Raw genomic sequence first — 13967 nt, 5'->3', positions numbered from 1 at the left:
TAAAACCAGAGAGCTGTTAGTGCTATAGAGCAATGTAGCATAAAGTATAGACCTCTGACTTAGTCATTCAAAGACCTGGCTTTAGGAACTAGCTATGCTACTTAACTATTGGCTTTGGGCCAGTTACATAGATATTTTGGATCTATATTTATATTCAAAATGGGTTTAATAATACTATGATCACTGAAATAATGCATATAAACAGTGTTAACAAATAGTAAAGGCAGTAGTTAGATCAACACATACTCAAATTAATTGATAACATATGTATTCAACCAAAAAGTCCATTTTATCATGTTGTTTCTAAGGAAAAAGTGAAGCTTTGTAAAATAAAAACAACAAAAATGCAAAAGAATCAGAAGCTATGGCTTTTAGCTTTAGCTTACAGATTTTTATGAATGAAAGGGACCTTACAAATCATCCAGACCAGTGATGACAAGTTTAACTTATGCCTAAATTGTAATAAATTGGTGGGTTTGTTTCAGAGTACTGTACTGAGAAAGATTCTGTATCCTTATCTGAGTTCAGAAAGAAAGAATGTTTTGATTAATCAGTAATATCTGCCATGGATGACGAGAATGAATGATAGTCTCCTATCATGTATTTGTCATCTCTAATTTCATCTGAACTCCCATTTCAAAGATGAATTACATGTTAATTAATATAACATAATTTTTAATGGATGTATGGTTTGCCATAGAAAACTTTAATAGAGAAAAAATCAATTTAGTGAAAGAAAACACATTTAATCCCCACAAGATTTAAAGTAGTCTCTTTGATTTCACATATTATAATAATTAGAAATTAGATTAAAAAGTCCTATGTTCATGTAATATTGTGTTGTTAAGGAAAGTTAGCCAATGTACATTATATATTACAAAGAGAGAAACGGTTACTAGCAGTAGTATTTTTATTATGCAAAAAGCTCTATTTTAAAAATCAGTACAATAATTTAGGTACTTGTTAAGTATCTGCTGTATACCACCAATCATGCTAGGTGCTGTGGAGGATACAAAGCAGTTTATGACAGGATTCCTACTCTCAACGAGTTTATGAACAAGCAGAAGACCAGACATGCACAAATAAAACAATAGAGAACATGTTCTAGGCTCACAAAGCCTATCTTTTCACATATGTTTCAGAACAATGTACATCAATGAATTCTATTACTCTAATTAGCAGGCTAAAACATTATAAGTAGGATGTCTAAAAGAAATTCAGGAAGATGCATTAAGTTGAACCATATTGCCAATATTTAACTACTGTGACCGATAAAAATGGCTATTTTGTGTGGTTTTATTGATGGTAAAACTATAATAAAGAGCTAAAGGGAAATAAGATGTCCAGGAATAAAGTTTAAATAATTTTTAGTGGACATTGGGGAGCTGGGGTGACCAGTTATCCTGATTTGCCAGGGACAGGAGAGTATCCTGGGACATGAGATTTTCAGTGCTAACACCAGGAAACTACTTGGCCAATCAGGTTAAGTTGGTCGCTCTAGCGAGCAGCCACATCCGTTCACACACTCCCTTGGTTCAGAATTAGAAGCAGAATAAAAGGTTGGGGATAACCAGACATTTCTTATATAAATGTTTTTAAGTGAACAAATTAACCTTATCAAATTTTGCAGCTTTCCCTTTGGGTGCAGTAGCCAGAGGAACTCTTGTGATCTCTACAGGCCAAAATCGACAATCAGCAATTCGCTTCTGAAAACTGCAAATCAAAAATCAGTCCATTAGCATTACATACAAAAATGTGGTTAATGTAATTTAAAGGGAAGTGTTCCTCTCCTTTAAAAAGTAATGGAGGGGCACCTGGGTGGTGCAGTCAGTTAGGCAACTGACTCTTGGTTTTGGCTCAGGCCTGATCTTGGGTTTGTGGGATTGATTCCCGCCTGACTGAGCAGCTTGGGGCTCAGGGCTCAGTGTGACGCCTGCTTGGGAGACTTTCTCATCTCATTCTTCCTTCACCCCTCCCCCCCCAGCCCCGCACTCTTTCTCTCCCTCTCTCTCAAAATGAATAAATAACTCTTAAAAAAATAGCAAAATATGCACACATATTTAACATTTTTATTAGGTAGGTGGGTTTTTTAAACCTTCCCAAATCTATAAAATTCCAAAAATAATTCTACTGTACTGCTAGCAAAGGCAAACTTTACATTTTTGAGAGCAATTTGGCAATATGAAGCAAAAGCCTTAAAATGGCCATAATCTTTGACCCAGAAATTGCACTTTTAGTGATTTATTCTAAAGAAATCATCAGACAAGTATTCAAATAGTATAAAATATGTTTATTTCTCCTGTGGAAAAATAAAGTAGGACTTAAACAGTGTCAACTCTGACACGTAAAGCGCTTAGAAGTTGTTGCTCCTGTTCTCAGAACAAAAACAAAAACAAAACAAAACAAAACAAAAAAGCTGGTCAGACTGAAAAATCAATGACCTTTCTAAGATCCATCTAAGAATTAAGTTCGTGGGGCAAATCACCACCCTGAAATTTGGAGATAAGGCAAGTATAGAGAATCACAGCTGAGATCAGCTTACAGGTAGGAGAAAGCAACGGAGCCAGCAACTGGAGGGAAACACTTTAATCCAACTGGAGGCTGGATTAGGCAGAGTTATAGACTCCTGGGAGCCCAGTCTTAGGGGATCCCCATAGTTTTTTGGTTTTAAATCAAGGGGCCATATCAAATATTCATGGTGAAGATATGAGAAAAATCCTCTTAGGCAGGAAGAAGGGAAAAGTAACCATTTTGAAATATGCCTGGAGTGTTATCCATAACAAATGCCTACTCTTTAGCGGAAAAGACTTTACCAGAGCCTTATCTGACCCAGGGGAAGGGCAATTAGACAACTCCAGCTCTGCCTAGCCTTCCTGTCTCACATAAGAAGTAAAAAATGCTGTTAAACACTTCCAAAGGTCACAGCCCAGGGAGTCAAACCATTAAAATACTGAGATTTAACCACAGGATTATAAAACACTTCCCGCTTCCCAACACCTTCCCACCATATCAATAGGGTTCCAGTAAAACAACAGTGGATTATAACAGAGAGGCTGCAAAACACAGACTCTACCTAAGAAAAGTTCTTAGGCAAACTGAAACACAACAGGGGAAGAGCAAAAAAGGAAACTGAACCCCCTAGCACCTACAGATACAGCAAACATTAAACACAGCCCAGCTCCTAGCCAGATTAACAGAAAACTTCACACTAAAACCCCTAATTACCTCACTTATTACCTCATACATAATGTCCAGCTTTCAATAAAAAATTACAAGGAATACTAAAAGGCAAGAAAAAAAATACAGAAGAGATACAACATAAGAACTAGATTCAGATATGACACACATTTTGAAATGATCATATAGGGAATTTAAAATAACTATGATAATATGTTAAGAACTCTAATGGAAAAAGCAGACAACCTGTAGATAATGTAATAGGGAGATGGAACCTGTAGCAGACAACCTGTAGATAATGTAATAGGGAGATGGAAATGTAAAGAGAAAGATGGAAACCTTAAAGAATAAAAAAGAAGCACTAGAAATTAAAAACACAGCAACAAAAAGGAAGAATTCATTTGATGGACTTAGTGGCTGAGTAAAGGATCAGTGAGTTCAAAGATATGTCAATAAAAACTTCCCAAACTAAAATGGTAAGGAGAAAAATATGAAAAAATCACCACACAATATTCAAGAACTGTGGAACAATTACAAAAGGTATAACAGGAATAGCAAAAGAAGAAAGAGAAAAAGGAACAAAAGAAATACATGAAGTCATAATGACTGAGAATTTTACTAAATTTATGACAGACCCCAAACCACAGATACAGGAAGATCAGAGAGCATTAAGCATCATAAATACCAAAAAAATCTACACCTAGGCATATCATATTCAAACTGCAGAAAGTCAAAGAGAAAGAGAAAATCTTTAAAGAAGACAGAGGGGGAAAAACTCACCTTACCTATAGAAAAACAAAGATAAGAATTACATTGGATTTCTCTTCAGAAACCATGCAAGTTAAGAAAAGAATGGAATGAAATATTCAAAGTTTTGAAGAAAAAAAAAAAAAACCACCAACCTAGAATTCTGTGTCCAAGGAATTATCTTTCAAAAGTGAAGGAGAAATAAAGACTTTCTCAGTCAAACAAAAATGGAGAGAATTTGTGGCCAGTAGACCTGCCTTGAAAGAAATGCTAAAAGTTTTCAGAGGAAAAGAAAATGATATGGGTTAGAAACTTGAATCTGCATTAAGAAAAGAAGAGAATCAGACAATAAAATTAAGGTAAAATAAATTTTCAAATTTTTCTTATTTTAAACTGATCAAATAGATAACGGTTCAAAGTAACAATAGCAACAATGTATCCTCAACAAAATTATCAGCAAGTCAAACCCAATAATGTATATTTATATTATACACAACAGTAATGTGGGGAACCAGAGGTACATAGGAATTTTCTGAAATGGCTGGTCAATTTTTCTGCAATTCTAACGCTGTTTTTAAAAATAGTCTATGAACTGAAAAAGAAAACCAGAGTTCCTCATTCAAATATATTGATAATCCTCTATTTCTCATTCTCTCCCTAACCCCCAGGTCACTGTAACAGAGACTGGTAGTTACCCAAACAATATCAAGTGCCCTATTCTTCTTTAGTATCTAACTCCTGATTTAGTCTGAGTAACAATGTGTCTAACAAAAAAGAACTCCCAGCCTCTTGTGCATCTAGAGATGGCTACTGAGATATAAATTGAGGTTGCAGATTCTAGGAAGGTTCTATAAGGGGGGCTAAGACAGCCAACATGTATCCTTTTTAATCCACAAACACTTCCCCCTCTTCCAACTTTCTGCGAGGAATGTGAATGTGAAGGATGGAGCTCCAGCACCCATTTTGGACCAGAGACAACCTTGTGGAAGGCACATGTTAAAGAAGGTAGAGCAAAAAGACAGATGGAGTGTGGATACCTGATAGCACTGTGGAGCTACCATACATACCAGCTCTGGACTTGTTTTATATGAAAAGAAATCAGAACCTACCTTGGTTGAGCCACCATCATTAAAAGTCTCTGTTATTAGCAAATATGGTGGAAGAGATTCTCAGATCACCTTAACTCAAATATAGAAAAAATTAACAAAAGTAGCATTTCTTTCCACCTACAGTCTTTGGTGGTTAGCCATATGCCCTTCCTCTTCCTACCTGACCACTGCAGGAGGATCAAGGTAGCAGCGACTTTCCAAGTCCCAAATAATCCTTTTCTTTATGCACTCTGCTTGGTTCCTAAATTCTCTGTCCTGCAAAACAGTAAGAGACTTGTTTTCTCCGTGTACCGTGGCTTCGTCCTGCTCAATCTGTGGGGCATTCTTTTGATGGATTTGATCACAACACTTTTACTACTACTACTACTACTACTACTACTACTACTACTATAAGTATGACTGCTACTATAACTTCAATGATCCACATCTTAAATTTTAGGGTACTTTACCATTAATAAAGTACATAATATAAATTATTTATATCCTTACATCAATCCAGTACTAAGTTCCAAATATTCACTCATATAACTTCGATCATCCAGTTCTCAACCCAGGATGCATATTAGAATTATCTGGGAGTTTTTTAAAAAATCACCACCTGGACAGTGATAATAATTTGAAAGTAAATTCTTATGTCATTGATCTCAGTTAGGGCTTGGCCATTGTTATTGTTTTAAAAGCTTTCCAGGTGATTCAAATGAGCAACCAGGGTTGAGAACGAATGATCTAAATGAAAAAATATATATAATGGATTATTATTCAGCCATCAAAAAGAATGAAATCTTGCCATTTGCAATGATGTGGAAGGAACTAAAGTGTACTATGCTAAGTGAAATAAGTCAGTCAGAAAAAGCAAATACCATATGATTTCACTCAAATGTGGAATTTAAGAAACAAAATAAATGAACATAGGGGAAAAGAAAAAAAAAGAGAGGGGGCAAAACATAAAGGGCTCTTAACTATAGAGAACAAACTGAGGGTTGCTGGAGGGGAGGTGGGCAGGGGATGGGCTAGATGGATGATGGGAATTAAGGAGGGCTCTTGTTGTGATGAGCACTAGGTGTTTTATGGAAGTGATGAAACACTAAATTCTACTCCCGAAACTAATATTGCACTGTATGTTAACTAACTAAAATTTAAATAAAAACTTGAAACAGAAAAAAAATAAATAAACCAAATGTAATATAAAATCCAAATATGTAAAATAAAATATCTGATCTAAATAAAAATATAAATCAAAGAACAGGATGAATTTTCACTAATCACAATGATGAGAGAAGACACTGCACAATGTTTTTCAAAAATTGCCTGACTTATTTCAACTATTAAAATAGTTAGATACTTAATTCAACCATCTTCATTTTACAAATTATTTTATTGAATGTTTCCACTAATGATTATTAACTCATTCAAGAAACATATGCAACTGTGCTTGCAGCATTTTCCCTGTTCTTGACAAGTATAGGATGTGGAAAGAAAGAGCAAAAGAAGAAATGAAGAAAGAATGAGGGAAGGAAGGAAGGAGGAGAGAGAAAAGGAAGGAAGGAGGAAGGGAGGAATAAAAAGAAAAGAATACTTTCAACAACCTAAATATCCACCAATAGGCGACTGGTTAAGTGAATTTAAGTATGTCCATATACAATGTCATACCATACAGCAAGCGCAAAGAAAGAAAGAATAAGAATAAGAATGTTCTTCAGGTAGCAATGTGGAAAAATCACCAAGATACACTAAAAAGCAAGTTGCGAAACAGTGAGTATGCCACCATTTCAGTAAAACACAAAGAAACAAACAATAGGGAAAGAATACATGTATGTATATATGTGTGTATATAAAGCAAAACTGTCATTTTTCCCTGCTTTCAATATGACTAAGCATTTTAGATAGTTGAAAATAAACAAACCTTGAAAAATAAAATAAAAATAAACAAATAAATAAACACTTTACACTCTGAGATAAATAAATAGCGTTTTCTTGATGGGTTCTGGTTCTGAAAATAACAAGATTTTGAATACTTCTATAAATCTAGACTTCCTAAAGAAAAACAGTTTATCCCTGACTTTAATGCTGATATCTGTGAGTCAGTCTTTCTGAAATCTTACTCCTTTGCACTCTTTGCAAGGAAACTTCACTCTTCTAACTGTTTTTGTTTGTGAGTCTTCCTTTTTTCCTTTGAGTATATATATTTGCTTTTATATGCATAATCTATGACCATATTACTACCCACTCAAAAATAAATAAATCTGTGGCACTGGGTGGTTCAGGTTGTTAAGCGTCTGCCTTTGGCTCAGGTCATGATCCCAGGGTCCTGGGATCCAGCCCAGAGTAGGGCTCCCTGTTCAGTGGGGAGTCTGCTTGTCCCTCTCCCTCTACCCCTCCACCTGCCCTGCTCATGCTCTCTCTCTCTCTCAAATAAATAAAATCTTTAACAATTTTTTAAATGAATAAATAATTTAAAATAAAGAGTAAATTTGAATTTAATAAGTTGTTTTGTTTGTTGAACTTAAGAAGTCAGGAGACATTTTCGTCAGCATTAGATAATTGTTTTATTTTAACAAGTAACAAATATATGTAAATTAGAGTGATTTTAAAAATGTTTTAGCATCTGTTGGTGCACTTAGTTTATCACCAAAAAACTGCATAATTCTCTCACCTCAGGGTGGTTGAGTTCTCCTTCTTCTTCCTCATAGGGCCCACCAATGATGAAAGTATCAGGAATGTTATTAGCGCCTGGAGCCAGAATGTTGGCAATTGGCCATTTTTTGGGCCTGGGAACAGGTTCTCTTTCCCCTCCAAGCTTCAGAGTTCCATTCTTGAACAAAATGGGATAGTCTTTCTACAGAATAAATTATCATACATCAGGAAATTTTGTAAAAGACTTCAAAATGAACAAAAAAGATTACTGAAGTATCTTTTCAATGTAATGGTGGGTGTTGTCTAACAGACCCTTCCTTCTGAGATTATCTGATTCTACGGAAGAGCCTTTGCCCTTCATTATCTTTGTGCTATTTTATAATTATTTAATTTATAAAAAAGTGATTGTCCATAGATATGCAAATAAATTTTGTTCAGTGGAGATGTAATTGATTATTGCCCTATAGCTGATGATGAGTTTAGAATTATTAGCAAATTCATTTTAACATTCCTGATTGCTTATATATGGGTTATTTATTCAGATTATCCTTTGAACACCCTTCGGTTTAAATCCTTTTTGTTATTTTATATCTATATGAGAGTTATGATATACTTTTTAAAAATTACCTTTTTAAAAACAAATCTGACAAAGGATTAACAATATAGGCACTTTTCTACCTATAAATTTATCTAAAATATACTTGCAATAGAATTGATTAAGATATAAATAGGCAAATTATAGAAAGGGAAATTAGATAATCCACCATTTAAATAAAAACATGCTACGTATTCTTAATAACAATTGCAATGAACATTAAAACAATGAGATATCATTTTTTAAAAAGATTTTATTTATTTATTTGACAGAGACAGCCAGCGAGAGAGGGAACACAAGCAGGGGGAGTGGGAGAGGAAGAAGCAGGCTCCTAGTGGAGGAGCCTGATGTGGGGCTCGATCCTAGAACACTGGGATCACACCCTGAGCCAAAGGCAGACGCTTAACAACTGCGCCACCCAGGAGCCCCAAAACAATGAGATATCATTTTAAACGACAGATTGGCAAAATCTGTCTGAAAATAACAAGCGTTGGCAATATTGTGAAGGGAATATATTCTTATACACAGTTGATAGAAATATAAATTGGTATAACTATGGAAAGCAATTTTGCAGTCTCCAGTAAATTTAAAATTGTCATACCCTATAATTCAACAATTCTGGTTCTTTGGGTTAGCTTAAAAAAACTTTTGTGAAGGAGAGACATTTCCGGAATGGCAGAGTAAAGACCTGTGAAAATCTGCTCCTCCATAAAAACAAGAATGCTGGCAAAAACTGTCAAAATAAAGCATGCCAAGACCACTCAATGGAGAAAGGACAATCCTTTCGATAAATGGTACAGAAAACTAATGATCCACATACAAAAAAATCAAGTTGTACCCTTAGCTTAAACCAGATACAAAAATTAACTCAAAATGAATCAAAGGCCTAAACATAAGAGCTGAAACTATAAAACTCTTAGAAGAAAACTCAGAGGGTAAACTTCATGGCATTGGATTAAGCAATGATTTCTTGGTTATGACACCAAAGGCACAACAAAAGAAAGAAATAGATAAATTGGACTACATTAAAATGAAAAAATTTTGTGCAGCAAAATATACTAACAACAAAGTAAAAAATGGGAGAAAATATTTGCAAATCACATATCTGATAAGGGATTAATAGCTAGACTATATAAAGTACTCTTAAAACACCAACAAAAAACAACCTGATTCAAAAATGGGCAAAGAACTTAAATAAACATTTCCCCAAAGAAAATAGACAAATGGCGATATAAGGATGCAAAAAGATGCTCAACATCATCAGCCATTAGGGAAATGCCAATCTAAAACACAAGGAGATGCCACTTCACACCTATTAGAATGGGTGTTATCATAAAACAAAAAATAATAAATGTGGACAAGGATATGGAGAAATTAGAACCCTTTATACTGCTGGTGGGAATGTAAATGGTGAAGAGGAATTGGAGGGTTCCTACTGAAATGTAGATGGCAATAAAACAGATGGCAGTATTAATGAATTATACCTTTTTAGCAAGCAATTTGGAAATCTCTATCAAGAGCCTCAAAAAATCCAACACAATTATTCCACAGAAATTTTAACTAAGAGGGGCACCTGGGTGGCTCAGTCGATTGAGCTGCTGTCTCTTAATTTTGGTTCAGGTCATGATCTCAGGGTCATGGGATCCAGCAGCGCATGTCAGGCTCTGCAATCAGCAGGGACTCTGCTTGAAATTCACTCTCCATTTCCCCCTGCCCCTCTGCCCTACGCACCTGCACTCTCCCCTCCCACCAAAATAAATAAATCTGAAAAAAAAAAGAAAAATAAAAGAAATTTGGACTAAGAAAATAACCTGAAATTAACATAAAGTTTTATATAATTAAGCACACTGTACAAAATTCACAAAATATATGCATAAAAGTAGTATAGAAACACATTAAAAATAGTCAATTTTGAAATTTTTTACATATTTTCCACCATAAATATGTATTTATTGACAAAAATTATATGAAATGTATACTATTATGTATATGTAAACTATAGATATCTACATATAAAACAGAAGTAAACTTTATTTTTTAAACCTAAAAAAAAAATCTCAGCCATTAATAGAGCTTGTTTAGAATGAAATTTTAGCAGGTGAGGAAGAGATGACTATATGAGTATTTAAATCTATATAACTATCTGGCTGTAGGGCTTTACCTCTCCAACTGATGGAACTTGCAGACCAACCATGTAGTTCTGCATAGGCCCTACTGGAATGAAAGATTCAGGCACAGAGTAGGCAGCCTCCAATGTGACTTTCAGTAGATTGCCTCCTAAGATTTGCGCTGTGGTCAATAAGGGTTCTGCCACAAATACTTTAACTGCAAGACTGCACTGCTGGAAAAAAATAAAATTATGCAGCATAGTGAAAATGCCAGAGGCCTTCCCCCCTTTTTTTCATTATCTTATTTGAATCTCATATCACTGTTCAAGGTAAGAAGGTCAAGTTTAATTATTTCTATATAGAGGATTCAAATAACTTCCTCTAGGTCCCATGAGTTAGAACTATAGCCGAGATGAGACTCTTATTCCTAAGCTAGAGGCCTTTCCCCTCTATCATACTGAGGTAACATATGCATATGAATACATATAGAAGAGGAATTGGAAAGTTCTATACTGAAACATTAATGGTATTTTCGCATGAGTGACATTGGGTTGCTTTTTTTGCCAGTTTATATACTGTGACTATTTTTGTAATTTAAATGAAGTGCTTTTTAAAAATTAGACTCTACCAAAAAATTGCTAGAACTGATACAGGAATTCAGCAAGCTCACAGGATATAAAATCAATGCACAGAAGTCTTTTGCATTTCTATACACCAATAATGAAGCAGCAGAATGAGAAATCAAGGAATCAATCCCATTTACAATTACACCAAAACTATAAGATACCTAGGAATAAACCTAATCAAAGAGGTAAAAGACCTGTACTCTGAAAACTATAGAACACTTTTGAAAGAAATTAAGGAAGACACAAAGAAATGGAAAATCATTCCATGCTCATGGATCGGAAGAACACATATTGTTAAAATGCCTATACTACCCAAAGCAGTCTACACATTCAAAGCAATCCCTATCAAAATAACACCAGCATTTTTCACAGAGCTGGAAAAAACAATCCTTAAATTTGTATGGAACCAGAAAAGAACCCAAATAGCCAATTAATGTTGAAAAGGAAAACCAAAGCTGGACACATCACAGTTCTGGACTTCAAGCTGTATTATGAAGTTGTAATCATGAAGACAGTATGGCACTGGCACAAAAACAGACACACAGATCAATGGAACAGAACTGAGAACCCAGAAACGGACCCTCAACTATATGGTCAACTAATCTTTGACAAAGCAGGAAAGAATATACAATGGAAAAAAGACAGTTTCTTCAACAAATGGTGTCAGGAAAATTGGACAGCCACATGCAGAAGAATGAAACTGGACCACTTTCTTATACTATACAAAAACAAAAATTCAAAATGGATGAAAGATCTAAATGTGAGATAGGGATCCATCAAAATCCTACAGGAGAACACAGGCAGCAACCTCGTTGACCTTGGTCACAGCAACTTCTTACTAGACATGTCTTCAGAAGCAAGAAAAACAAAAGCAAAAAATGAACTATCTTCATCAAGATAAAAAGCTTCTGCACAGCAAAGGAAATAATCAACAAAACTAAAAGGCAACCTACGGAATGGGAGAAGACATTTGCAAATGACATATCAGATAAAGGGCTAGTATCCAAAATCCATAAAGATTTTATCAAACTCAAACCCAAAGAACAAATAATCTAATCAAGAAGTGGGCAGAAGACATAAACAGACATTTTTACAAAGAAGACATACAAATGGCTAAAAGACACATGAAAAAATGTTCAACATAACCCGGCATCAGGCAAATACAAATCAAAACCACAATGAGACAGATAACACCTCACACTAGTCAGAATGGCTAAAATTAACAACTCAGGAAACAACAGATGTTGGCGAGGATGCAGAGAAAGAGGAACCCTCTTACACTGTTGGTGGAAATGCAAAATGGTACAGCCACTCTGGAAAACAGTACGGAGGCTCCTCAAAAAGTTAAAAATAGAGCTACCCTATGACCCAGCAATTGCACTTCTAGGTATTTATCCAAAGGATAAAAACATAGTGATTCCAGGGGGCACCTGCAGCCCAATGTTAATAGCAGCAATGTCCAAAATATGGAAAGAGCCCAGATGTCCATCGACTGATGAATGGATAAAGAAGATGTGGTGTATATATATACAATGGAATATTACTTGGTCACCAAAAAGAATGAAATCTTGCCATTTGCAGTGATGTGGCTGGAGCTAGTGTATTATGCTAAGTGAAATAAGTCAGAGAAAGACAAACACCATATGATTTCACTCACAGGTGGAATTATAAAAATGACACAGATGAACATAGGGGAAGGGAAGGAAAAATAAAATAAGATGAAAACAGAGAGGGAGGCAAACCATAAGAGACTCTTAACTGTAGGGAACAAACTGAGGGTTGCCGGAGGGGAGGTGGACGGGGGGATGGGGTAATGGGTGATGGACATTAAGGAGGTCACTTGATGTAATGAACACTGGGTATTATATGCAACTGATGAATCACTAAATTCTACCCCTGAAACTAATAATATACTATATGTTAACCTGAATTTAAATAAAATCGGAAGGAAGGAAGGAAGGAAGGAAGGAAGGAAGGAAGGAAGGAAGGAAGGAAAGAAAGAAAGAAAGAAAGAAAGAAAGAAAGAAAGAAAGAAAGAAAGAAAGAAAGAAAGAAAGAAAGAAAGAAATTAATTTTAGGGTTTTTTTTTAATTAAATATTTGAGAATCATATTCTTTAATATATTTCCATTTTTCACAGATGAGAAAGTATTTCTTGGCAGCATGAACAAGCTCAAAAATGAGTTTTTTAGAAGAACTACCAAAGATTTGATTAGTTAGTGATGTATCTGAGTAGGGCTGTCAAGATAGCTTTTTTTTTTTAATTAGAGAGGAGAAAAATAATTTGTTCATTTTTATTTTCTTAGACATCAACATTAATAAGAATAATTAATATTATTTGTTAAAGAATTACATATTCTACTGGGGCGCCTGGGTGGCTCAGTCAGTTGAGTATCTGACTCTGGGTTTCTGCTCAGATCATGATCTCAGGGTCTTGAGATTGAGCCCCACTTTGGGCTCCACACTCAGCGGGAAGTCTGCTTAAGATTCTCTCTTTCCCTCCCCCTGCTTGCACACATGCATGCTCTCTTTCTTTTTCTCTCTCTAAAATAATATTTAAGGAAAAAAAAGAATTACATATTCTACTAATGAGAAATTTCCAAGTCGTATTTCCAATAGAAGTTCTGATTTGGCACATGTGCTTTTTCTTTTTTACTTTATTTTATTTTTTTCTGGGAAAACCCCAAATCTTTAATTTTTCTCCTTGCCTGGCATGGCCCAGACTTGAGACACTTGAGCTTAGCAAACATGATACAAATATCAACCCCCGGGGCCCTTGAACCATCACGTTAAGTGCGGGCAGGGGAAGACCCTTCTTGATACCCCTCAAAGTGCATTACAGACTGGCCCCCATGCAGCCCTGAAGTTGGCCCATCAGCACCCTGACAAGTCCATGGGCTGATGGGCATGGAGCGTGGGAAATGTGCTTTTTAATAAGAAAATATTTTTTCAGATATATATGTATATACCTA

General features: G+C 35.2%; 1 protein-coding gene across 2 annotated transcripts in view; it reads right to left on the bottom strand.

Annotated features, from left to right (window-relative positions):
• CFAP70 (cilia and flagella associated protein 70) overlaps positions 1-13967 on the bottom strand; it is a 101696-nt gene that overhangs the window by 65984 nt on the left and 21745 nt on the right. Inside the window, exons 6-9 of one of the 2 annotated variants that reach the window (XM_026504460.4) lie at positions 10424-10603; positions 7687-7869; positions 5194-5288; positions 1614-1713 (exon numbers count right to left, since the gene is read on the bottom strand). In XM_026504460.4, coding sequence (XP_026360245.1) covers positions 1614-1713; positions 5194-5288; positions 7687-7869; positions 10424-10603 — 558 coding nt within the window. The remainder of the gene's footprint in view (positions 1-1613; positions 1714-5193; positions 5289-7686; positions 7870-10423; positions 10604-13967) is intronic. The other variant, XM_048219252.2, reaches the window with a different exon arrangement.

Source organism: Ursus arctos, unplaced genomic scaffold, assembly GCF_023065955.2.
Source record: "Ursus arctos isolate Adak ecotype North America unplaced genomic scaffold, UrsArc2.0 scaffold_7, whole genome shotgun sequence".
Lineage (NCBI taxonomy): Eukaryota > Metazoa > Chordata > Mammalia > Carnivora > Ursidae > Ursus > Ursus arctos.
The sequence above is the reverse complement of the archived record's forward strand: the minus strand, read 5'-3'. Positions and strand labels throughout refer to the sequence as shown.